This window comes from Myxine glutinosa, chromosome 13 (genome assembly GCF_964187855.1).
Source record: "Myxine glutinosa chromosome 13, kmMyxGlut1.1, whole genome shotgun sequence".
NCBI classification, from domain to species: domain Eukaryota; kingdom Metazoa; phylum Chordata; class Myxini; order Myxiniformes; family Myxinidae; genus Myxine; species Myxine glutinosa.
The window spans coordinates 31948501-31972471 of record NC_136273.1 but is presented as its reverse complement, the minus strand read 5'-3'; the positions used below and the strand labels follow the sequence as shown (position 1 = coordinate 31972471).

General features: G+C 42.9%; 1 protein-coding gene across 5 annotated transcripts in view; it reads right to left on the bottom strand.

Annotated features, from left to right (window-relative positions):
* PPP1R10 (protein phosphatase 1 regulatory subunit 10) overlaps nucleotides 1–23899 on the bottom strand; it is a 30144-nt gene extending 6245 nt beyond the window's left edge. Inside the window, exons 1-19 of one of the 5 annotated variants that reach the window (XM_078767255.1) lie at nucleotides 23859–23899; nucleotides 23727–23742; nucleotides 21234–21346; nucleotides 21049–21135; nucleotides 19627–19762; nucleotides 19184–19235; nucleotides 12067–12141; nucleotides 11661–11819; nucleotides 11481–11574; nucleotides 11203–11306; nucleotides 7129–7229; nucleotides 6693–6891; nucleotides 6187–6366; nucleotides 3658–3776; nucleotides 3175–3302; nucleotides 2866–2941; nucleotides 2495–2764; nucleotides 1821–1926; nucleotides 1539–1679 (exon numbers count right to left, since the gene is read on the bottom strand). In XM_078767255.1, coding sequence (XP_078623381.1) covers nucleotides 1539–1679; nucleotides 1821–1926; nucleotides 2495–2764; nucleotides 2866–2941; nucleotides 3175–3302; nucleotides 3658–3776; nucleotides 6187–6366; nucleotides 6693–6891; nucleotides 7129–7229; nucleotides 11203–11306; nucleotides 11481–11574; nucleotides 11661–11819; nucleotides 12067–12141; nucleotides 19184–19235; nucleotides 19627–19762; nucleotides 21049–21135; nucleotides 21234–21346; nucleotides 23727–23742; nucleotides 23859–23884 — 2182 coding nt within the window. In that variant the 5' untranslated portion in view covers nucleotides 23885–23899. The other 4 variants (XM_078767256.1, XM_078767258.1, XM_078767259.1 and 1 more) reach the window with 4 other exon arrangements.
* Between the last annotated feature and the right edge of the window lie 72 nt (nucleotides 23900–23971).

The window sequence follows — 23971 nt, the reverse complement described above, 5'->3', positions numbered from 1 at the left end:
TTAACACTTGATACACACCAGCTCTCATCCTCTAAATTAACACTTGATACACACCAGCTCTCATCCTCTAAATTAACACTTGATACACACCAGCTCTCACCCTCTAAATTAACACTCGATACACACCAGCTCTCATCCTCTAAATTAACACTTGATACACACCAGCTCTCACCCTCTAAATTAACACTCGATACACACCAGCTCTCATCCTCTAAATTAACACTTGATACACACCAGCTCTCACCCTCTAAATTAACACTCGATACACACCAGCTCTCATCCTCTAAATTAACACTTGATACACACCAGCTCTCATCCTCTAAATTAACACTTGATACACACCAGCTCTCATCCTCTAAATTAACACTTGATACACACCAGCTCTCACCCTCTAAATTAACACTCGATACACACCAGCTCTCACCCTCTAAAGTCTAAATTAACACTTGATAACAATCGTTGCAATCAACAGGGCGTCGGTCGAGGTACGCTTACCGCCGTGCCAAGCAAGGAGAAGCTGACGTTTCCGGCATTAACCTTTCATTTTTCCTCGCCCGAAACATCAGCTTCTCCTCGCTTCCTACGGCGGTCTTCTTAACTCCATCAATGTCCTGTTGATTCCACCCATTATGTGCAATGATACTTTTGCGAAGCAGTTAAAAGTTTGAGGAAGCTTTCCATTAGTTCTGCATTTTATATTTCTTGACAAAATTAAGTAAATATTTTTATTTCATCGCTTCAGCTGCCCACTCCCCAAGTTTTTTCTTCTTCCCCCTCGAGATGGGGGTCGGAAAATTTATTTTTCCTCCTGACAAAGTTACCCCCTCCTGCACTGTGGTCCTGTGAAGAAGTTTCCTCGTTTCAGGACTAGGTGATGGTTTTGCCAGTTTTTCCTCTTCCTCTTTTTCCTCTGTAGCCATTTACAAATCAGTTGATGGTTTTCAGCCGTGTTTAGGGCAAACTTCAAAAAAAGAAAATTCAGTAGTTTTCTCCTTGAATGAATGAATGAATGATCGTTTTAAGGCCATTTTCCCCGCTAGAGCGGGGGTTAGCCTTACGGGCCCCATGACAATCATGGTTCCCTGTTTGAGGCAATGTTTTTATGGCCGGATGCCCTTCCTGACGCCAACTCTTGGTCACGCTCTTCGATGCGCAGGGATACGGTGTACCTCTTCTAAATCGGGGTACACACCGTGATCATTCATCCCAGCAAGCTGGTACTCAATTTGCCGACCTCGGAAGGATGACAGGCTGAGTTAGTGAACTGGTGTTAATTAACACCCCCTGGTGTTAATTCAACGATTTGATCGGGATTCGAACCCAGGATCCTAGGATCCCAAGCCGGCACCATAACCGCTAAGCCAACACCAGGTCCTTATTGCACCTTATTTATGACAGCACTATTTGGGGCATGCTGGGATTGCAAAATCGCATATAGACATTAACTTGATGATGACCAGAGACGTCCATAAAACAGACATCCAACGTGCTTTGTCATCGTCATGCACATGTTCACATGATGTGGTCCCACAGCTTACCTGGGAATGGTGGTCGGGGTCCAGGGGGATAAGGCATCATACGTCCACCGTGTGACATCGGGAAGGGCATCCCGTTCTGGGGCATCATAGGCGGGCCTTGCTGCGGGTGTCCCGGAACTGGAGGCATGCCGGGATTCATCACTGGTAGATAAGATGAAAACGTTATTGTTATAGCCCAACAGGTTATCGTCCAACAACCAGATGCAACATCCAAGTTCAATCAAAAATAGTGGCCACATAGACACAGGACACGACAATGTGCTTCATGGAATGCGAAGGTACCTGGAGGTGGGGGTCCCTGCTGTAGAGGTGCCAACACCTGCTTTATCCTCTCGCCAAGCTCTGGCTGCCTAATCATCTCTTCCGACAGCTGCCCACCCTGTGTACTCTGCAGGCAAAACGGCAACTCGGTCATTAATACTTGGTATTTCAGAATTTCATTCCACCTGTCATGGCAAGTATCAACATCTTGATCAATTCCATTGATGAAATGTAACAGGAAGTGTAAACATTATCAACTAGAACGGCGCTCGGTATAGCGCATACCTCCGCCAGGCTGAACAGTTTACATTTTGTATCCACTGATAGGCCAGATCTGGATCCGGACCTGAACCAAAATCAAATCGGCTTGTTTGTTTCACTTCGGGACTCGACTTATCCACCAAGTTTTGTCTTCAGTCATCCACAGTATTTTGAAATATCATGGTAAATATTGTTTTTGGCCGGATCACTCAATGGTGAGAATCACTTAGAAATCCCCTTATCCAGATCGGGATCTTCACCAAAATCGAATCATTTCGTCCTTGTCGCATGCGCAACCTCTCCACGAAATTTGACCGAATCCGTCCACAATTTTTTGAGATATCCTGTTCACAAAAAGACAAATAGACAGACAGACAAGGGTGAAAACATGACCTCCATCCACCTTTGGTGACGGAGGTAACCACACAACTCACAATGATGGTTGATAACAGTTCCTGGACGTTCTTGAGTGTTGCACCGGCAGCAACGTGCTGCAAGACAGGCTGGCTCTGAGAAACAGCTTTATTCACAGCCATGCTGCTTACGAGATTAGCAAGCACGGGTGGAAGCTTTGAGCCGGCAGAATCGAGACCCATCAAGTTCGCAAGGACTGGAGGTAGCTTGGTCGACGTTGGTTCCTGAACAGGAACTATGGGTGGTTGCTGGCTAGATTCTGGTGCAGGTGTGGTGTCCATAGCTGAGGCCTACGAATAATTGGTACACCGATTAACCTTTGTTGCAGTCTTAATAATCTTCTTAATTGAGAAAAGGAGACAAAACAGAAGAATCTGTTGGACGTACTCACATCTTCCAGAGGGATGATCTTGGGCTGAGTGGAGTCATAGGGCTCGGAGTCCGGCTCGTGCGGACTGTCAGGGACACTACAAACACACAAAGCACCAACTCAAGGCCTGTTGGAAACCGATCCGTGGATATCAGAGTGGGGATATGGCCTAACTTTGACTGTCATGTCAATGCAATGTGAACCCTTTCTATTCAGTTTGTCATACACCTTATGATCGCCTTAAGGACTTTTCCAAAACCCCACACCAACACCGTTACATACCAAATCCCCCTCTTTGTAAGGGTTAATAATAATCCTGGATTATCCCACCTTTCTTTGGTAAGGAAGAGCTCTTGCAACACCTGCATTTCACGCTCTTGCTGGATGCGTCGCTCCAAGCTATTCTTTCCGTGCACGACCAGCCCAGGCAACATGGCAAGCAGCCGGGGATGCGTCCACTGGGGCGATTGCAAAATATTTAAGGGGAAAGGTCCACAAGAGGGAATAATGGGGATGATTAGTATCGCCACACAATCTTCTCATCCTGAACACATGGGAAAGCTTCTTTGCCGTTTCCCAGTCCCATTTCGAAAGCATACGACCCGACCCCATGACCCACGATCCCTCCAACTCACAAGTGCCCCTGCTGCATTTGACTTCACAAGTCTGTGACCCAAAACATTAATATCCAAACAAGGCAACGACTACAAGTTCTAATCGGGATAAAGAGGTGTATATAAGGTTGGTGAATAAACAACACAATGTCCGACGTTCCATTTATTTTGCACAGAGTCAGGGAACCAACCACCTTACCATAGTGCGTTCCTCCATGCTGTCATGGCTTAATCGCCGCGCTGTCTCAAATGCTCGTCGATCCATCAACAGATCCCGCTTGGCAGCCTCGCCAAAGTCTCTTACTTTATTCACATTCACTGCAGGATAAAGACCAACACACTCTCACCACTCAAAGCCAAATGATAAAGATCACCACCTTTCTGTCGGGTTGGAATGCAAACGTATGCGTGAAGTTGTAGTCGAGTGCAGGTGCTTTGGCTTTTGCAGCATTGCACCGACCAACCAAAGCGTTCCATGTGAATTTTTTGGGTCAAACACTTGCATTTTATCAACGTTGAGGAGCTTCCATCAACTACCCAATTTCAAACTGGAGAGTTCATAGAACACCTTGAGGAACAAGGACGTGGGTGGGGTCTGTGAGCAGCAAATTTGATTGGTCGGGATGATGTAAAATGCCGTAATAGTTTGTCCAAGTACTGCTAAACGGAAGGGAGTTGAAAATGCCAAAAAGGAGATTTGTCTTCCACAGTATTCAAGTGTATAATTCAATTTAAATCAAATAAAGATTTTAGAGGTTGTAGAAATATTTTTTTCTAGATGTTTACCACTATTGATGCAGTGTCTTTCACACAACCTTATTTAATATTGTTATGTTGGTAGGGTAGAGCAAAATCTAGAGCCAGGTAGATCTGTATAGGTAGGTATTCGACTGTCGCGATATGGAATCTACCTGTAATAAGTTCTGTGTTTTAGTCCGTTTTGTCGGGTTAAGATGTATACCTGTGAACATACCAGGATGTTTGAGTATTAGATAGTTAGGGATCAAAGATAAACCCCTGTGCGTCACACCTGGTAATCAAACCTTTGTCCCTTATGGCAACGCACACCTATAGACACTTAGACAGGCCCTGTAGTGCACACATTAATTAAATTCCCTTCCCTGACAATGACTTCGGAAGGAACAGGCAAGAGGCCAGTTCGGGGCACCGCCGCATGGGCCGCAGCCAACTACACCTCTGGCAGGCCGAGCCACATCGAGTAACACGAGCTATCACCATGCTACAGGCCTGTGATTGGTCAGCGCGGTAGGCGCGAACCTCCAGCCAACGAGTGCGGGAGGCGCGAAGCTGGAAGGTTCGGTGGAAGGCGCTGGTTGGTGGCGCGCCAATGCTGACGTCGCCGGGGAGGTTATAAAAGGGACGCGCTGGACATTTCAGCAGTTCGCTCTTGCATATCCAGCAGTTCTCTCTTGCGCAGCACGTCCCTCTGGCCCTCTTGCACGTCCAGCTCGAACCCTTGTGCTGTCTGGCTGTCTCGGTGTGTTTGAAGCTCTTGCTGTCCTTCTTGGTCTTGAGAGGTCCTGGTGGTCGTTGGCTCGCCATCTGCGTGGTGTTTGGAGCGGTGCTCGGTGCTCCTGGAGCCCAGAGTGGTGCACGGACCTCGTGGGCAGTCGACGAGGAGCCTGGGGTGGGCGTTGGCTCGGGCCTTCGCGGTGCGGTGGTGCTGGAGCGAGGGACCTCGTGGTGTGCAGCGGAGCTTGGAGACGCAAGACAACAGGACAGATAAGGACGCACCACATTCACAAATACATAATGAACGTTTTTCTTTTGGTAATTCCTTCCTGTGTCTCGTTTCTGAAGTGAGGTGTGTGGGATCCCAATTTAGGCCCTTTATTTGATTACCGTCGCGTTTCATTGTTTCGGGTTCCATGAATAAATCTTTATTTTTGTACCTTCTAATCTTGTCGTTCGTGAGTTCATTAATTTCCCTGCAGGATCGAAGCTGCCGTCGGTTCGCCTTCCACAGGTACGCGCTTTTGCCACAGCTTCCACTTCCCTTCTTCCTCCCGCGTTTTATAGCCGAATCCGTGTTTGGTCATCGCCTCAAGTAAATCCGTTCTGGTCCATCCGCGAGCCCTGGTATTAACCGAAGGGTCCGCGCGACAATATGTTACATTCGTTCTTCGTGCCTGTTGTTTGTGTCCTCTGCGTATGTGATGCATGTGGAATCGGGACAAATTCAAATCCGAATACTGCTAAACTACAAGTTAGTTTTCCGGTTCATTTTCCCGATTTGTGTTCAAAATACAACATTCAATTGAAAGCGGGTTGTTCCTCGATTGCAAACCGACGTTTGAAGACAGACAGACAGAGTGAACCAGTCGCTTAACACTGCTTTTCGTTTCACATCCGTGGGATAACAAGGTCATTACAGTGTACCTGCTAAGAGACCTAGATTGTCTGGGTACATGGAAGAAAAAAAACCAGTAAACCAGCGGAAGCACATTCTGTGAAAGAGACAACCATTTTCCTGAAATGGCCGCTTTATCGACTCGCACTGATCCATCAAGATAACGGAAAGCAAACGAACACCATTACCCCTAGCCTAGTTCAGTGTCTCTTCAGCATCAACACAATGTCATCACTGGAATGGATTTTGAACCCCTCAGAGGATCTTCAATTGCATGCAAGTGTTACACCTTTGGCCACCATGACGTGCCCTCCCCAAACACTGCCCCCCCGACACACACTCCATCGAACTGCTCACCACAATCACCTCTCTCTGTGTCGTCCATATCAAAGTAGAAAAACTCGCGCAACTTGCTCTCTTCAGCCCAGGACACAGTCTTTTTCTTGCGGCTCGAACATAAGGGCTCGACAGCCGGCACCGGGACTGGATCAACCTCCAGCGCAGCGCTGCTCTCATTCTCGACGTCTGTGGATGCAGCTACAGGGCAAAAAGGGCATGACAGGAATGGAGAGGGGGGGAAGGGGGGGAATATCCATTACCACCCTTGGCTCATCCAAGATGGACATGCATGTCATTCTGACAGCAGCATGATCCGACGTACGTGCAAAAGTACAATAGACCACCAGAAGGTCAGAGTGGCAGAACTGCTTAGTGCAACATCTTCAGATGTCTCCAGAATTGATATAAACCCAATGGCACAGAAAAGAAACCTTTAAAAATACAGAGTACACTTTGAGCAACACTTGACGGGAAGTGGCTATGTTACGCACAGTGGTGTTCTGCTTGCGAGGACAAACTCGTACCAAAGTCCATTGGTTCCCCCTCAGGTTCAGGTTCAAGTTCAGGTTCAGGTTCAGGTTCAGGTTCAGGTTCAGGTTCAGGATCAAGATCAGTCGGGTTCGCAGGCGGATTGATCTCCATGGACTCTATACAATGCGATGGAGATTCGCCCACACTTTTCTCTGGGTCCTGCATGGGCCTGCCCCCGTCGAAGGGGTTTGCCTAAATGAGGAGGAGGGAGGGGAGGGAAAAGAGGGAGAGAGAGAGGGAGAGAGAAAAAAAAAGAATACTTTTAACGACAACATTGTTGCACAGAGGACATCTGCAAAACAACAACGAAAAGGTTTCCATTGAGAAAATGAAAATGCAACTTTAACATCAGTTGCATTCAGGCAACGGAACACAGAGGGACGAGAGAGGTCGCTTTGCTTTCAGGGTCTGTCAGCCACAGCTTCTCACCTTATTGCCCGTGGGTGACACAGCCTTCTTTTTCTTTTTTATCTTGACCCCTGGTACAGGAGCAGAGTTGAGCGCTTCCATGAATCCAGAGCTTTCAATGGCTGTTGGACGAAGAGGAAACAATTGAGAACTAGAACGCCACTCAGTAGAGCGCATACTCCCGCCGTGGGTTTAGTTGGAATAATACATTTTGTTTAACATCCCCTCTCCCCAAAACAATAAATGAAAAAGAAAGTAAGCCCTAACTGTCAGAGAATTAATTTTGATATATCTCGGAATTAGAGGAGAAAAACATCATTTAAGAATAAGAATAAAAGCTTTAATGCAGTAAAACAGAAAAAATCTTTCCCAAAAAAATTCCTGGATCTGGAATAATATCCTGAGCTTCACCAAAAACTCATCAATTCTTCCTTATCCCAAGGGCAATCATCCCACCAACTTTCATCCAAATCCGTTCAGAACTTTTCCAGATATCTTGTTCATAAACACACGAACACACACACACACACGGACACGAGTGAATGCATTACTCCCTGGCGGGAGTAAAAAGGCCGATTTTCTTACATGTTATATACACTACCGGTCAAAAGTTTAGGTACACCCAATATATATATATATTTTTTACTGTTTCATGTGCAAAATGGACATAAGATGTGAACAAAACTCTTACCAAAGATAAATCTGCTTATCTACTGATAATATATTGTGCTTCAATGCATCTTTCTTGTGTGAAATGTAGGTTTAAAGCAATTTTTGGAAATCGGTTGAAAAGTGCAATACTAAATATAAACTGAAATGTGAAGTTAATGTTATAAACTTTTCATGTAAGGAACAAAAACTGTTTACAAATACTCTGCTCTGTGTGGAATGAATGTTTGTTGTTCGTATCTTCATCACGTGCAATGTCTATTTTTGCCAGGCGTTGCAAAAAATGTTTCCAGAAAGGCCGGCCATACAATCTAATGTGTGTTTTTTTGTTTCAGATTGCATGAACATGGGTGCCAAAGCTCAACTAATGCCAGAAAAAGGCAGGCAATTGTAACTTAGAAAAGAAGGCCTTGAAACAGTTGCAATGCTGGAGCTGTTTCGCTAGGCTCTAATTTCCAGTGCTGTAAGACATCTGTAGCGCAGACTGGTGACTCGGGTTACTTGTCCTGCGATTCTGTTGCGATTCTTGATCGACGAGAACATTTCCTATCCGCATTTTTACCAGTTTCATTATGTCGTTTAATGGCACAAGCAACTGCATTTACTGATACTTGTAATTGTTTTGCAATTTTTCTCAAGGATTGGCCTTCTTTTCTCAAAGTTACAATTGCCTGTCTTTTCTGGCGTTAGCTGAACTTTGGCACCCATGTTCATGCAATCTGAAACAAAAAAACACACTCATTAGATTGTATGGCCGGCCTTTCTGGAAACATTTTTTGCAACGCCTGGCAATAATAAACATTGCACGTGATGAAGATACTAACAACAAACATTCATTCCACACAGAGCAGAGTATTTGTAAACAGTTCTTGCTCCTTACATGAAAAGTTTATCTGACTATAATTCACCAAATGTCCGTCCGTCTGTCTGTCTGTTTGAAGGTACCGTAAAAACTGCTGAACCGATCGCAAAGATATTTTGGGTGGATAATCCTGGGATCTCCAGGAGTAAAATAGGCTATTTAGTTTTCCCAATTTCAGCTTTAGTCTCCAGCATTCTCAGGTTTGGACTCCCGCATAACATTCGCGTTCGCATAACGTTCATTGTGCCGATGTTGTTTTCCCGGGTGCCGCACAAACGGCTGCACCGATCACTGCACGGCTGCACCGATCGAACTCGGTGACCTCAGACAAAGACCTTTTATAAGGAAATGGGTTGAATCCCTGCTTTAGAGAATTCTAACCCATTTCAACTGAAGCAAACACGTATCGGGAGTACATACGACATAGCGATTGTGAACACTATTATCAATCGCGATTCGCGATCACGATCATCACGATCATAGTGTATCGATCACTGTGGCACATTTGGTGAATTATAGTAAGATACTGTTTAGATTTTGATGATTTGCATGTGATATGATTGAACGGATGTTTATATGAATCGTTTAAAATAAAAATGCCTTCAATTTCTGATATTTTACCTTTTCATTTGGGCCTCCCAATTGAAGCCCCGCCCGTAGGGCGGGTACCGTTGCTAGTAACATTAACCTCACGTTTCAGTTTAGATTTTTTATTGCACTTTTCGACCTATTTCCAAAAATTGCCTAAAACCTACATTTCACACAAGAAAGATGCATTGAAGCACAATATATTATCAGTCGATAAGCAGATTTCTCTTTGGTAATAGTTTTGTTCACATTTTATGTCCATTTTGCACATGAAACAGTAAAATATAAAAAAATGTTGGGTGTACCTAAACTTTTTACCGGTAGTGTAGTTTGGGATCGATTGCGACAGATCCAATTCTCTAATATGCAATTTGCACTGAAAATCTGAATGCACAAAGGTCAATTCATCTTAATAGCAACCGTGAGAACTCCTCCATGAGCGTAGACCCTTGCAGGAACAAGAAGAAAAACATAAAATGTCACAACTCCCACTGTGGTTTTAGTAATTTTGCTGTCGAGAGTTAAAGGCTGTGGGTCAGCCATCTTTGGTCGGATGACAAAACAAAATGTTCTGCATATGTATACTCATGTAATGCCTTTGAGCCACGTTTGAAGAAAAGTGGTCCATGCATGTCCGAGAAATGGACGGGGACACGTTTAAGTAACGAAATGGCCGCCAGTCGGCCATCTTGGATTTGATCTTGAAAAAATGACGTGCATATGTAACCCATCATTCATTATCTGTGCAACAAATTTGAACAAGATCGGTAAATGCATGTCCGAGAAATGGTTGAGGACGTGGTCAACATCAGGGTTTTTTCAACTAAAATGGCCGCCAGTCTACAAGTCGGAGATCTTTGATCAATTGCAAAATAAAGTGAAATGCACGTATATGTCGTCATGTGCTGTACTTGTGCTATGTCTGAACAAAATCGGACCATGCATGCTCAATAAATGGTTGGGGACACGTTTAAGTAACACAATGACCGCCAGTCAGCCTTATTGTATCTGATCTCGAAAAAACAATGACTGCATATGTGAGCCATCATTCTTTATCTGTGTGCCAATATTTAACAAGATCGGTAAATGCATTCCCGAGAGATGGTCGAGGGCGTGTTCAATATCGGGTTTTTAAAACTAATATGATCGCCAATCTACCAGTCGGCCATCTTTGATGAGATCGCAAAATAAAGTGAGGAGCACATGATCTACTCTGCTTGTGCCAAGTTTCAACAAAATCAGACAATGCATGTCCGAAAAAAATTTGGACATACATTTAAGTCACAAAAGGGCCGTCAGTCGGCCATCTTGGATCTGATCTCGGAAAAAAAAAAAAAGGACTTGCATATGTAAGCCATAATTTATTGTCTGTGTCCCAAGTTTGAACAACACCGGTAAATGCATTTCCGAGAATTGGTTGAGGACGTGTTCAACATCGGGTTTTTTTACAACTAAAATGGCTGCCAGTCTACAAGTCGGCCATATTTGATCGCATTGCAAAACAAAATGCAAAATAATGTGCATATGTATACCGTCATGTATTCTCCGAGATACATGTCCGAAATATGGTTGCGGATACATGGACGGACGGACAAGACCAAATCCATAAGCCCCCGTTTCGGATTGAGTCCAACGGTGGCTAATAAACAAGACGATTAACTGTCCAAATTCACTTTTGAAAACACAGTGGGCAATGAAACATCAGAACGCAAATATCTCCACAGGAAATTATCATGTTTTTCTCGTCGTTGCTTATTTATTTATTATTTATATTTTCCTGAAATCCGCTTGGAGCGTTTCGAGTATTCATAGTCAATGTACATATTGCCCCAACCAATATGTACATTGACGATGAATACTCGAAACGCTCCAAGCGGATTTCAGGAAAATATAAATAATAAATAAATACGCAACGAGGAGAAAAAAAAAGCAACACAGACAGGCACACGGACCACGGCAGCTTCGGAATAACTCACGTTGGGCGGGGATTATCTTCACCCTGATTTCCTTTGTGGTGTTGGGGTTCATGTTCAGTGGTTTGTATTTCTTCTCAGAAATGGCTATGGGACTGAATGCAGGCCTGAAAGAGAGCATTATGGGCAACGTGTGACAGAACAGGCTTGTCACGCATGTGGCAATAAAATATTACAAAAATAAATAAATAAAAATTAAAAAATAGCTGGAGGTTGGAGGTGTTGGAGGTAAAGGAGGAGGTGGTGGTTGTTCTACATCAATATGCTCGAATGGATCTCACCGCTTGGCTGGGATGGTCAGCAACTTCTGTACTGGCCTTTCGATTGGCACTCCCTTCTTCATCTTCGTTGGAAGTGGAACATCCTCTTCCAAACCTGCACAGGAAGAGTCAAACTGAGAAAAAGGATTGCGATCTTCAACATTAAGCTAAATGACTTGCCGTCCAAAGTGAAGCACTCACCAGTAGAGCGAAACTTTGTGTGCGATGGCGTCGCAGTACGCGCCGCCTTCAGTTTCCTCCTTTCATACGCCTCCTCCGGTGGTATCCTGCTTTCCTCAGCAACTAACGCTAAAGGTGCTGGTGCCTCTTCCTTCCTCTTCTTCTCGGTCTTCTCCGCAACTGGATAGTTCCATGCAAAGACCAAACAAACGTAACTATTCAAACAATACGCATTCATAGCGATTGCAATTTGGAATTGCACAGGTAAAGCCCAGGTAAAGCATTAAATTAATGGTAATGGGCAAATTAAATTAATTAAATTAATGGGTAAATTGCCCAGGTAAAGAAAGAGCAGGAAAAGGCGTCTTGTGCCGTTACGAGTGAAGAATGATATCGAGCAGGGGGGCTTTGTGGCCAGGAAACTCACTTGCGGCCGCAGTGCTCTGCGAGCGGATTAGGGACATCCAGCCACTAACAAGGGAGGTTGCCACCTGCTTCACCTCTGTGGGTAGACACAGCAGCAATGTCAATAATCATAATCATCATTCTATAACAGAGCTATTACGTGTATTTGTTTATATATTTGTTTATATATATTCTATAACAGAGCTATGGTGTATTTGTTTATGTAGATGTGTGCGCATGTGTGTACGTATGTGTGTGTGTGTGTGTGTGTGTGTGTGTGTTTATATATATCATCATTCTATAACAGAGCTATTACGTGTATTTGTTTATATATTTGTTTATATATATTCTATAACAGAGCTATGGTGTATTTGTTTATGTAGATGTGTGCGCATGTGTGTACGTATGTGTGTGTGTGTGTGTGTGTGTGTGTGTATGTATGTATATATATATATATATATATATATATATATATATATATATATATATATATATATATATATGTATATATATATATATATATGTATATATATATATATATATATATATATATATGTATATATATATATATATATATGTATATATATATATATATATATGTATGTATATATATATATATATGTATATATATATATATATATATATGTATATATATATATATATGTATGTATATATATATATATATATATATATATATATATATATATGTGTGTATGTGTATGTATGTATGCTCAGGTTTTAGGTAGTAGGTTGTAGACAGCAACCGCTCAGGGTACTAATACCGATCGGACTTAGGAGCATTAAAGTGGTGCCCGGAACTATCTTGTACTCTCCATATCAGGATTGCTGGTCTTACTTTCTGTCTCACTCAAACGATCGCTACCGGCCTAGCTTTAATCTCTCTTTCTTGCAAACAAACATCATACACTTTTCATCACACACTTTTCATCATACACCTTTCTTACTCATTTTCACTTCTCACCTTTACATTCTCGAGCTCTTTTATTTCTCTTTTTTCACTTTTCTATCAATGCAGTTCTTATATTTAAGGTCTGGCCTCGATGAGGACTATATAGTCCATGACTGAAGCCTTCAAAAAAAAAAAGTGTGTGCATGTATGTAGCCTACGTGTATGTGTATGTATGTATGTATATATTAAGTGTATGTATGTATGCATGTTATGAATGTATTTCCTGTAATACCCCGGCCTACGTCATTAATTGGTTCCATAAGCCGTGACGTAACTCGGTTTTTGACGTAAACCGGGCGTAATGTCTTAAAAATGCCTTAAAATGAAGACAAACACCGTAAAACTAGAGTAAATAACTGGAGGAGGCTGCGGCTTCGCAGCAAATTGCAAATTGCTAATTTGCAAATCCATGCACATGTGCACATACGTCGATCGGTTTGTCGACGCCGGATGCCGGCGAGGTGGCCCGACCAGGCACCCCGGCTCGAGGCATGACACGGTCGTTCGTTTCACATGGGCCATGGGCCATGGGGCCTGACCTCGTCGCGGACATTGCACACTCTGCACGGTGACGTGACGTGACGTCTGCCATGGACGGTCGTCCGAGCCGGCATCGTCATGTTTCGCCGTTGCCACGTTACGTTGGTTGTTTTACACAGTAAAGGAACCTTTACACAGCAAAGGATAATCACAAAAATACCAGCGAAAGGCAAAGCAAGCACGCGACCGCAGCACAGGACAAAATGCATATGGCGTCGCCTTTGTTTTGAATGAGAACCAGCAGCTACGCGTACGTATACTGTACGCACATTTTAAAAATATTTTTAATGTGGTTTTTGTTGTATTTTAAATTGTTTCGATCGTTAAAACATCAACGTTAAAACAACGATCAACGATCGTTAAAACGTTAAAACATCCAATTGTTTAAATTGTTTAATTTTTTTCACGTCCATAGGAGTGACGTAAAGTCGCACATAATGACGTTCGCTGAACTGAAATTTACTCCAGAAGAGTGGCGTAAAGTCGGATTTGACGTGGGTCAAAATGGCGTAAAACGGGGTATGACTGTATCTGAAACTCCAGGGATTTCATTTTTCATAAATTTAAACGAGTATGCAACTTTTTAAAGGAAAATTAAGCTAGAGAACAATTGTAATGACACATGTGTACTCAAAATAATTTAATTTGAAGCTAATTAAATAATGTAACGATCACAGAACATGGTTATACGAGCTGAAACAGAATATTTATGGTACTTACGGGGAACCGTCGTAGACGGGTACTTCAGCTATTTGCATAATAAATAAAGGGTCTTGTACGTAATTTTGTTTTTAGCCCGAGTTTTTAAGACTGAATATTGTGAAAATAAAGAAGGGTCGCCCATCATTTTGACTGGCTTTTCTGCGAGTAAAAATAATAATGATAATAATAACTAGAACGCCACTCAGTAGAGCGCATACTCCCGCCGTGGGTCAAGTTGGAACAGTACGATTTCACAAAAGTTTGAGGGAGTAGTTGAGTGACAACACAAGACATGACAACACAAGACAGACACTGCACAGATATATATTTAGAATATATAGAAGATAATGTTAAAAAAAAAACAAGGCAATTTCACTTACATTTTCGGATTCAGCGTTCAATTCCATATAGGTGAGTGTATTTTGAGGCATGTGTGACTTCAAATAAAATTGTAAGCCAGGCAAAAAGTTCGTTTCATTCCTTAGGGATACAACATGTAAAACTGGCCCAAACGTCAAAACAAAACTCGCTCATTTTAAGTCGTACAAGCTAATGCGACCACTCATTCTTCTGGGAAGAATCCCGTGCACATGCTTGTCACACTTATAACTCACCTACGTCTTTATAAGTTCATCAAACACTGACACCGCGATTGACATTCGTTGAGGTAAATGTTGATATCTCTTCTGAGGTAAAAACCCAACCTCCCCCAAAAAACAGTTTTAAAGCATTATACGTATCAAACAATACATTTTATGAAACGGGGAAACCTAATACACACTTTGGTGGTTTTAAAATGACAGAATATGTCTTTATTAGAAAGAAAAAAAAAGAACCTTGAAGACGACGCTGCTAACAAAATACACCGCTCTAACGCATAACCACGAGTTTAAACTACATTTACAACAAATATGAAAACTATTTTCATATCACAATGTTAAATATAGAATATATAGAAGATAATGTTTTTAAAAAATGAGCCCTATCTTCCAATGGTAAACAATGCTTCAAAAAATTCCTGGATCCAGAATAATATCCTGAGCTTCACCAAAAACTAATCAATTCTTCCTCATCGCAAGGGCAATCATCCCACCAACTTTCATCCAAATCCGTTCAGAACATTTCCAGATATCTTGTTCACAAACACACAAACACACACACGAACACAGACATGAACACAGACACGAACACACACACACACACACACACACACACACACACACACACACACGAACACACACACACGAACACACACACACACGAACACACACACACACGAACACACACACACGAACACACACACACGAACACACACACACGAACACACACACACGAACACACACACACACACACACACACACACACACACACACACACACACACACACACACACACACACACACACACACACACACACACACACACGATCGAATGCATTACTCCCTGGCGGGAGTAATAATAATAACAAGTCAGGAGACGACGATGGTTCACGAGCGAGCGGTATTCAATGACAAAGGACGGACTATAACCGAAACAGGCCCAGACTGGGGGGGTCGGGGGCCCACGTGGCAGGTGTCGGCCCCTGACATGCGGTGTACATGCCTATTTACAAAGGGCCCCAATTCGCTGCGTGCGCAGGCCTTTAAGAGCCAGCTGTACATAATTGTGTGTGGTGCTGGCCTGGAAATGTCAAAACGAATGTTACTGACCTTGAAATGAGATAGAAAATAATGCATAATCAGTTATGAGGTTAGTTAGCTACACAATACCGAAAATTCGGTTCGATTCCGACAACTTTGAAAATTTGACTTTTGTGACCTTCAACGGTCAAAGGTCGAAAATTCTGAAATTTGTTGGAAAACTTGCATTTCATGATGTATGTGATAATATAAGATCATGTACGACATTTCACCCTATCAGGAAGCGAACAATGTAATAAAACTATCAAAAATCGACTTTTCTAAATTTTGTGACCATGTGACCTTGACCTTGGGGCGAAAATGAAAAATCGAGCTCCGTGGGGCTAGACACATGACATTGGCCTAAACAAATACCGAAACCCCTGTCAGATTCCACCAACTGCCTCGGAGAAGATGTAGCTTGAACTCGATTACCCCCTAAAAAGACATCTTTTTCGGGCGTCGCTCCGCCCACAATGGGCGCAATACGCCCACTCTAGGCAGGACAACTAGATCATGATATCAACCTCCCACCCAAGTTTCATCAAGACCGGATGATATCATCGGGTAGTTATGCTGCGGACAGACACACACACACACACACACACACACACACACACACACACACACACACACACACACACACACACACACACACACACACACACACACACACACACACACACACACACACACCACGAATATAGTGGTCACTCTGATAACTCGTGAACCAATAACGAGACCGGCACTCGGTAGAGCGCATACCTCCGCCAGCCTGAACAGTGTATCAGTGTATGCTTTGTATCCCACTGATAGGCCAAATCTGGATTCAGACCTGAATAATAATGGCATCTATCTATAATTCCAGTAATCTCTGTCTGTACGTCTGTACGTCTGTACGTTTGTTTGTCTATGACTGCTGTTTCTCGACAACCACGGGTCCGATATACTTTTAACTTGCCAGGTATATTGCTGGGGACCCGAGGATGTGCCTTTTCAAGGTTTCATATTAATCGGACAATTACTTACCGAGCTATGTCCAAAAAACGATTCAACCAATCAGAGAGCAGCGAACGATCGCGTGTGCCGAACGTGGAGGACACACTCTGCCTCGGATGGCACATTTGACAGCGTATTCATTTATTTCACGTTTGCAAACTATGTTGGCGTTAAACTATGTTTTAAAACTAATAAAACCGAATTTGCGATTCATTCGCTTTCCTGCGCGTTTGTGCACGCGATGGCGATTTCTTTACCAAACTCCGGAAGCCGTTCGCTTTGGACCAAACCATTGCATGTAAATAGAGGGGGGGGATTGTCACCGTACTCGCAAGCCGTTCGCTTTGGACCAAACCATTTCATGTAAATAGAGGGGGGGGGGGGGATATAATTTTAGATATAGATATAGTACGGGCAATGCCCTAGTCTATCTATAATTCCAGTAATCTCTGTCTGTCTGTCTGTACGTCTGTACGTTTGTCTGTGACCGCTGTTTCTCGACAACCACGGGTCCGATATACTTTTAACTTGCCAGGTATATTGCTGGGGACCCGAGGATGTGCCTTTTCAAGGTTTCATATTAATCGGACAATTACTTACCGAGCTATGTCCAAAAAACGATTCAACCAATCAGAGAGCAGCGAACGATCGCGTGTGCCGAACGTGGCGGGCACACTCTGCCTCGGATGGCACATTTGAGAGCGTATTCATTTATTTCACGTTTGCAAACTATGTTGGCGTTAAACTATGTTTTACAACTAATAAAAACGAATTTGCGATTCATTCGCTTTCCTGCACGTTTGTGCACGCGATGGCGATTTCTTTACCAAACTCCGGAAGCCGTTCGCTTTGGACCAAACCATTGCATGTAAATAGAGGGGGGGGATTGTCACCACTCGCAAGCCGTTCGCTTTGGACCAAACCATTTCATGTAAATAGAGGGGGGGGGATATAATTTTAGATATAGATATAGTACGGGCATGCCCTAGTAATAATAATAACAATAAATTAATAATAACAATTAATTTATTAATAAATAATTAATAATAATAATATTATTATTATTATTATAATATAATCATTGCAATGAATGTTATAATTATTATTATATAATAATATAATTAATATTAATAATTAATTAATCTTACTATAATTCATCAAATGTCTGTCTGTCTGTTCGCAGGTACCGCAAAAACGGCTGAACCAATCGCAACGAAATTGTGGGTGGGTAATCCTGGGACCCCCTGGAGTAAAATAGGCTATATTGTTTTCCCAATTTTCCAGTTTTTCCAAGCATGATGGAATAATATTTACCGATATGAACAGTGATGTGGCTTTTATTGAAATTCTACAAATACTGTTTAGATTTTGATGATTTGCATGAGATATGATTTAATGGATGTTTATATAAATCGTTTAAAATAAAAAAGCCTTCAATTTCTGATATTTTGCCTTTTCATTTGCCTCCCAATTGTACGGGCGGGTACTGTTGCTAGTAATAATAATGGCAACAACAAACAGTATATTCTACATACGATAACATGTCTTTTCCTCTCTCCTGCTCATTTGATTTTTTTTAAGGATGTCAACAACGCTGGTGTTTAACTCAAACAAGCTAAAATCTATACTACAAGAGAGATGTTAGTCTGTCTGTCTGTGTGCCGCCATTTATCTCAGAGATGGCCGAATGGATCTTCGTAAAAAATTGAGATTCTTCAGTGACTGCCACGGAGAGTTTTAGGGGAAAAAAAAATAGAAAAAAATAGAAAGAAAATAAATAAATAAATAAATAAATTAAAAGGTTTGATTTTTTAATATATATATATATATATATTTTATCTCTCTACAGTGCTCAAGCCTTTGTAGGTATGTGAAAGGTAATACTAAATTATCCCCGGCCCCATTCTTAGTGGGTGTCAGGAAACGTTTTAGGCCCCCACAAAACCACCAACATTTTATTTCTTGAAAATGCCAACAGGGTCAGAACAGCATCGGGCAACACGGGGTACCCCTAGTAGTCAAGTAGTCAATGAATGTCAATGAATATCAATGTCAGTGTCAATGAATGAACACGGCTAGTAGTCAATGAATGCAAACTACATTTGCAAAAAACCTAAAAAATTACATTAATCATGAGCAGATTTGTGTGCCTCTGTTCACCCTTCCAACGATAAAATAGAATGGTCCATTTATATAAGAAACGAAATAACAAACAAACACTTTATTGTGAGTCCAATGCACTTGCTTACCATCACAGCCTCCAAATTTGCTCAGCTGTTTCACAATCTTGGCAGTGTTATTCTGCAGCAAAAGAGATTACGGGAAGAGTAAGAGGGGACCAGGGGGGACCAGGTACCTTCAGTAACCCCATTCCAATCAAGTGCAGTTATAATGTAACAAAACATGGCAATTTGGCACCAGGAGCATTTCACTCACATCCGGGTCATAAAAGTAAAAAGCTACAAATTTATTATTTCCACCCCCCTCGAGACCCAAGACATAACAGGTGCCATTATTAAGCAAAGGTTGCAATTCACAGAAGTGCTTATCATGACATGTTTAAAATCCACAAAACAAGCCTGTTGATATAGTAACAAAATGACTCCAGGGAAAGGGAGGCCACCTCAAAAGTTAATGCCATGAATTAAAGGGAAGGTGAGGAAGACCTGCACAGGAGGGACACTCAAGGTACCTGCTTGAGATGTATGACAGTAAGCGGCAACCTCTTGAGCGAGAGCAGAATTTGGAGGAGTGAAGCCGCATTTTCCATCGTCTTGGCATACGCCAGCCACGAGTTGAGCAGGCGGTATCCTCCCACAGCAATAAACCTGCAGTCACGAAGGTCTCAACACAGAACGACAAAACCCACACCTCCACCTTCCCCATCAATCAACCCATCTCCAACCTCAGCATCCCGACTCTCACCCAAAAACCAAAAGTTCCACCTTTTTTTCATACAGTTGCTTTTGTCATGGCCACAACAAGGGAAGTGCGAGCTGATCCCCAAATCATTCGGACTTTATCAAGATACTGTGAGATGTGGGATGGATTTTAAAATAGAAATGCGACAAATCAAAACAAAGGCCCTCACAAACACCACGGCACTCATAGTCAAAGTTTACAAATGGTTCAGAATTTTGCTCAGTGGAACCAATTGAACAGATATTCACGTGACTCGAGCCATAAAATAAAAATGACTGAAGAGCCGCACTTCATGTAGAGCAGGTTTGCTCATCGCATCACGAAACAATGCATTTTAATCCCAGTTACAAAATTTCAAGAATATTCTCCACCCTCAGGCTGTTTACAGTCATCAACGGGAGTAGGAACTTGGAAGAACAGCAAAGAAAAAAAACAAACATAGAACCAAATCGCTTGTGAAGACAAATTATAGGATAGGTATAGAGGTTACACTACGTTGGTGACAAATTCTGTGTCCCCCCCCTCCCTCCCCCCAACCCCTCCCCGTGTGACTTTATACACAAATTAGCTTTTAGGAAGTGACTCATTGGGTCACAGAGCATAGCGGTCCATGGTTGAAGGTGCATTGGGCACATCCTACAAGTCATAGTGCAGTTTAGGATCAGTGCCATACACTGTAAAAATACAGGTGGACCTTCCACAAACCTGCATGTTTTGTGCTCGGTGAGAAACAAAGGGAGGGGGGGGGGGAGTTGGGGGAGAAAGGAGGAAGGGGTAGGTGGGAATTGCATGACAATCCTTCCCAGTTGTGTAGTTACCATAACAGGTTATACAAGCCAAACCCTAAAGACAGTTTATTTCCCCCAAAATAAAATTCCAACTCCCAAAACTGGGCACCGCTCCCTGATCAGTTTCCAAACGGGAATTACAATTCACCACTGAAGCCGAGGGCAGCGTTTCTTTTTTCTTTTTTTCTGCTGGAGCACCGACCGGCAACCAACAGATCACCGATCAGATGCCAAGCCCCAGATTCGGGCAAATCGAGATAAACCGAAGGCCGTGACCCAGGAATGGGGCCCGCCCGATTAGCTCTATGACGCAAAAAGCCATGGCTTGATGGAAAGAGATGGCCAAACAAAAGTATTGAGAAAGGAAAGAGAAACAAGACACTGTAGGTTTTGAGTCCACTCACTTGTTGAGGGTTTCTGTGGATTTTGTCTGCAGCAAGATGTTGAGATAGATACATCGGCTCACGAGCTTCTTGGCATCTTTCATGAGGCTGCAGAGGAGCGAGAGATGAAGTCTCAAGAACAACACAACGAAACCTTGCCTTTATTTGACGCGCAAAACGGTAAAGCCGCGTGAACTGGTCGCTACCTATATATCCTGGGCACTTCCTCTGGTCCTTTGATTTCCCCTGCTTTCCCCAAAAAGCACTCCAGACCCTTTAAGAGCTCCTTGGGGTCTACTGGACTTGGGGACTGAACCGCCTGTCGTGAGGAAACAATAGAGTCAGCAACACAAGGGTCCTCAGCACAACCAAGTCATCAAATTGCCCTTCCCAGTAATGGCAGCACACCCAAAACGGTGCCCTGGAAATAAAAGGATTTTTTGCCATTTCAATTCAAAAGTCTTTAAGCACATACAATGAGAAAACATCTCGGCCGATTCTGTTCAAAACTCAGCCCATGCACTAAGAGGCATATTTCTTTCTTTTTTTCTCTCTTTTTTTTTTAAAGACAGTTTCCAATGCCATAAGCAATCACGTGATCGTTTCACAAATTTCACCGGAGTCCTTTGCTGCACCAGGAGCAAACACCCCCAACAACTCCAAAAGAGCTCATTAGCCTCGCAGAAATGCACCAAAAATGACAGGGGACTTTCTTCGAGACAAACTGCAACGGAATGACCTACACTACCGAGCTGGGAGAGCATAGGAGCAACCAGAACCCCAAATGGGGGGGGGGGGGCAGGGAAAAGGAAGTGGGAGAAGGGTACATGCCTCTACCCTCCAGGTGAGCAGATACCATGGTAAGGAGGTGGCCCTGTATTATTTATTTATTTGTTAGCTTCTGGTCCTTGCAGAGGGGATTGTGAAATATTTGCTCCGGTAAATTTGACTGTTTATGGCCGGGTATGCTCTGCGACACCAGCACCAAAAAAAGAAAAAAAGAAGACAATTGCACGCATTATAATGGCCTAATGATAGCATGGTGGTGCAGGTGAAGCATCGTGTAGACATCCCCCCCCCCCGTTGTTCCTCCCTGTAATCATTTGCTCCCGAGTGCTATAGTTGCACATCCCCCATAGGATCGTCCATTTAATCATTTTTCTTTTCGTTAAATGAGCAAATAACAGCGACAGCAACCGTGCTCCCCTGCATGTTGCAAAATCATACTTTGATAATTTGATCTACTTAGGGACATGCATTGCCTCATATGGGTTTATGGCACGGGTGTTTTGTCTGCCAAGTTGGCTCATGAGTGCAGACACACATTGAAAGTCCATGTTTAACGAGCTCGGAGTGCTAAGAGACATCATTCAAACCTCGGTGCATCTGAGGGCCATCACAGGATCACAGGCAAAGGCAAGCGGTGCACACTGCTGGCAGGACATCTCATTTATTTATTCATTCATTCATTTATTTTCTCCACCTTTGAGATGGGACGGACATTTGGATGTTTTTGATGCCATGCAGTTGTATTCCTATTAAACTAGATAGTCAATATTTCCACCTCTCCCTCGTCATCCAACCCCTCCCACTCCCCCCCTCCCAATAATAAACAAAATGAGAAGCATGGATAGGAAGTTACCATGTTTGTTATTGGAACTGCAGCGTCCGAGGTTCCTGCGGCCCTTCACTATGGTGAATCTCTATACTGCCCCACTGGGCACCTGCATGTTGATGGCGGAGAGAATTTGGAGTGGTTAAGAGCAAAGCAACAAACTTCAGTCAAGTCTGTCATGTCACTTTTACCCATTCATAATCCCTTCCCTCCTTCATCCCTGGTTTTATTTACTTATTTATTTTGGTACCTTTTTCTTATTGAGGGTAAATCTCGTCGTTAAATAAAACACCGTCGAGTTTGCATTGACATTGCAAAAGTACCCTGCCAAGTTTATTACCGTTTTTTTTTGCAAAGTTAATTGGGTAATTACAGAGCAAGCAGAGCAATTTGAACTTTTGTACAAGCGAATTAAACGTTGAGCTCTTGCTTTTTGCCGAAAATCCCATGTAGGAAATGGTAATGGAACCACACGTGGTTTTGGAAAAACAAAATAAACCCCACATTTGTTTACCTACCTCATTTACCCTCTATGTATGTCAGCCAAATATATTCATATCTATGTACTATAAACGTAGGTGCCCAACTCGTGGCACGCATGACGTCGCCTTGCAATCGCTTTTGCGACGTGACGTCACTGCCGACGTCAGCGTCTTGTCCGACTCTACGGGGTTTCCCGGCTCAGAACAAAAGAGCCGCCATGTTTTTCCCAGTGCCGCACCCAAGCCAACGTGCATTCGACGATTACATCGACTTCTGTACCCGTTACCTACTCCATTTGATCCGATGTGCTGCCGAAGTCTCACAATGAACGCGTTTTATCCACAACGCGCTGCAATGTGAGCTCATTTATCCAACTTCGTCATTCTTTTCTCCAGATTTCATTCCCCATCCCTCCCCTTAATAAAAATTTAAATTCCCTCCTCATTCCCCATCCCTTCCAACTCCTAAACTCCTTAAAATGGTTACGGCTAACCCTGCGTCCATTTATATTATTATTCACGGGGGTAACGAAAATTAAATATTGCGAGCAGTCTTCATTGCTTTCCGAGAAAATGGATCCTCATGGAATGTTGGTCATCACCTTGCAGTCTTCGTTTCTGCAAAGGGAAAAAGAAAGGGAATAATCACGATAAAGATTACATTTATAAGGACACCTCAAAAGAAAGCCAAACCTGCCACAGGACCCCAAGCACGGCAATCCAACCCCGCGTACCTGGCCTCGCGTCGCAACTGACGCATCACGAGCCGCGCTCGCCCTTTTATAGCAAGGAAATGACGTGGCTCGTTTGCATATATTTTATTAACACGACGATTATCGAGGTAACG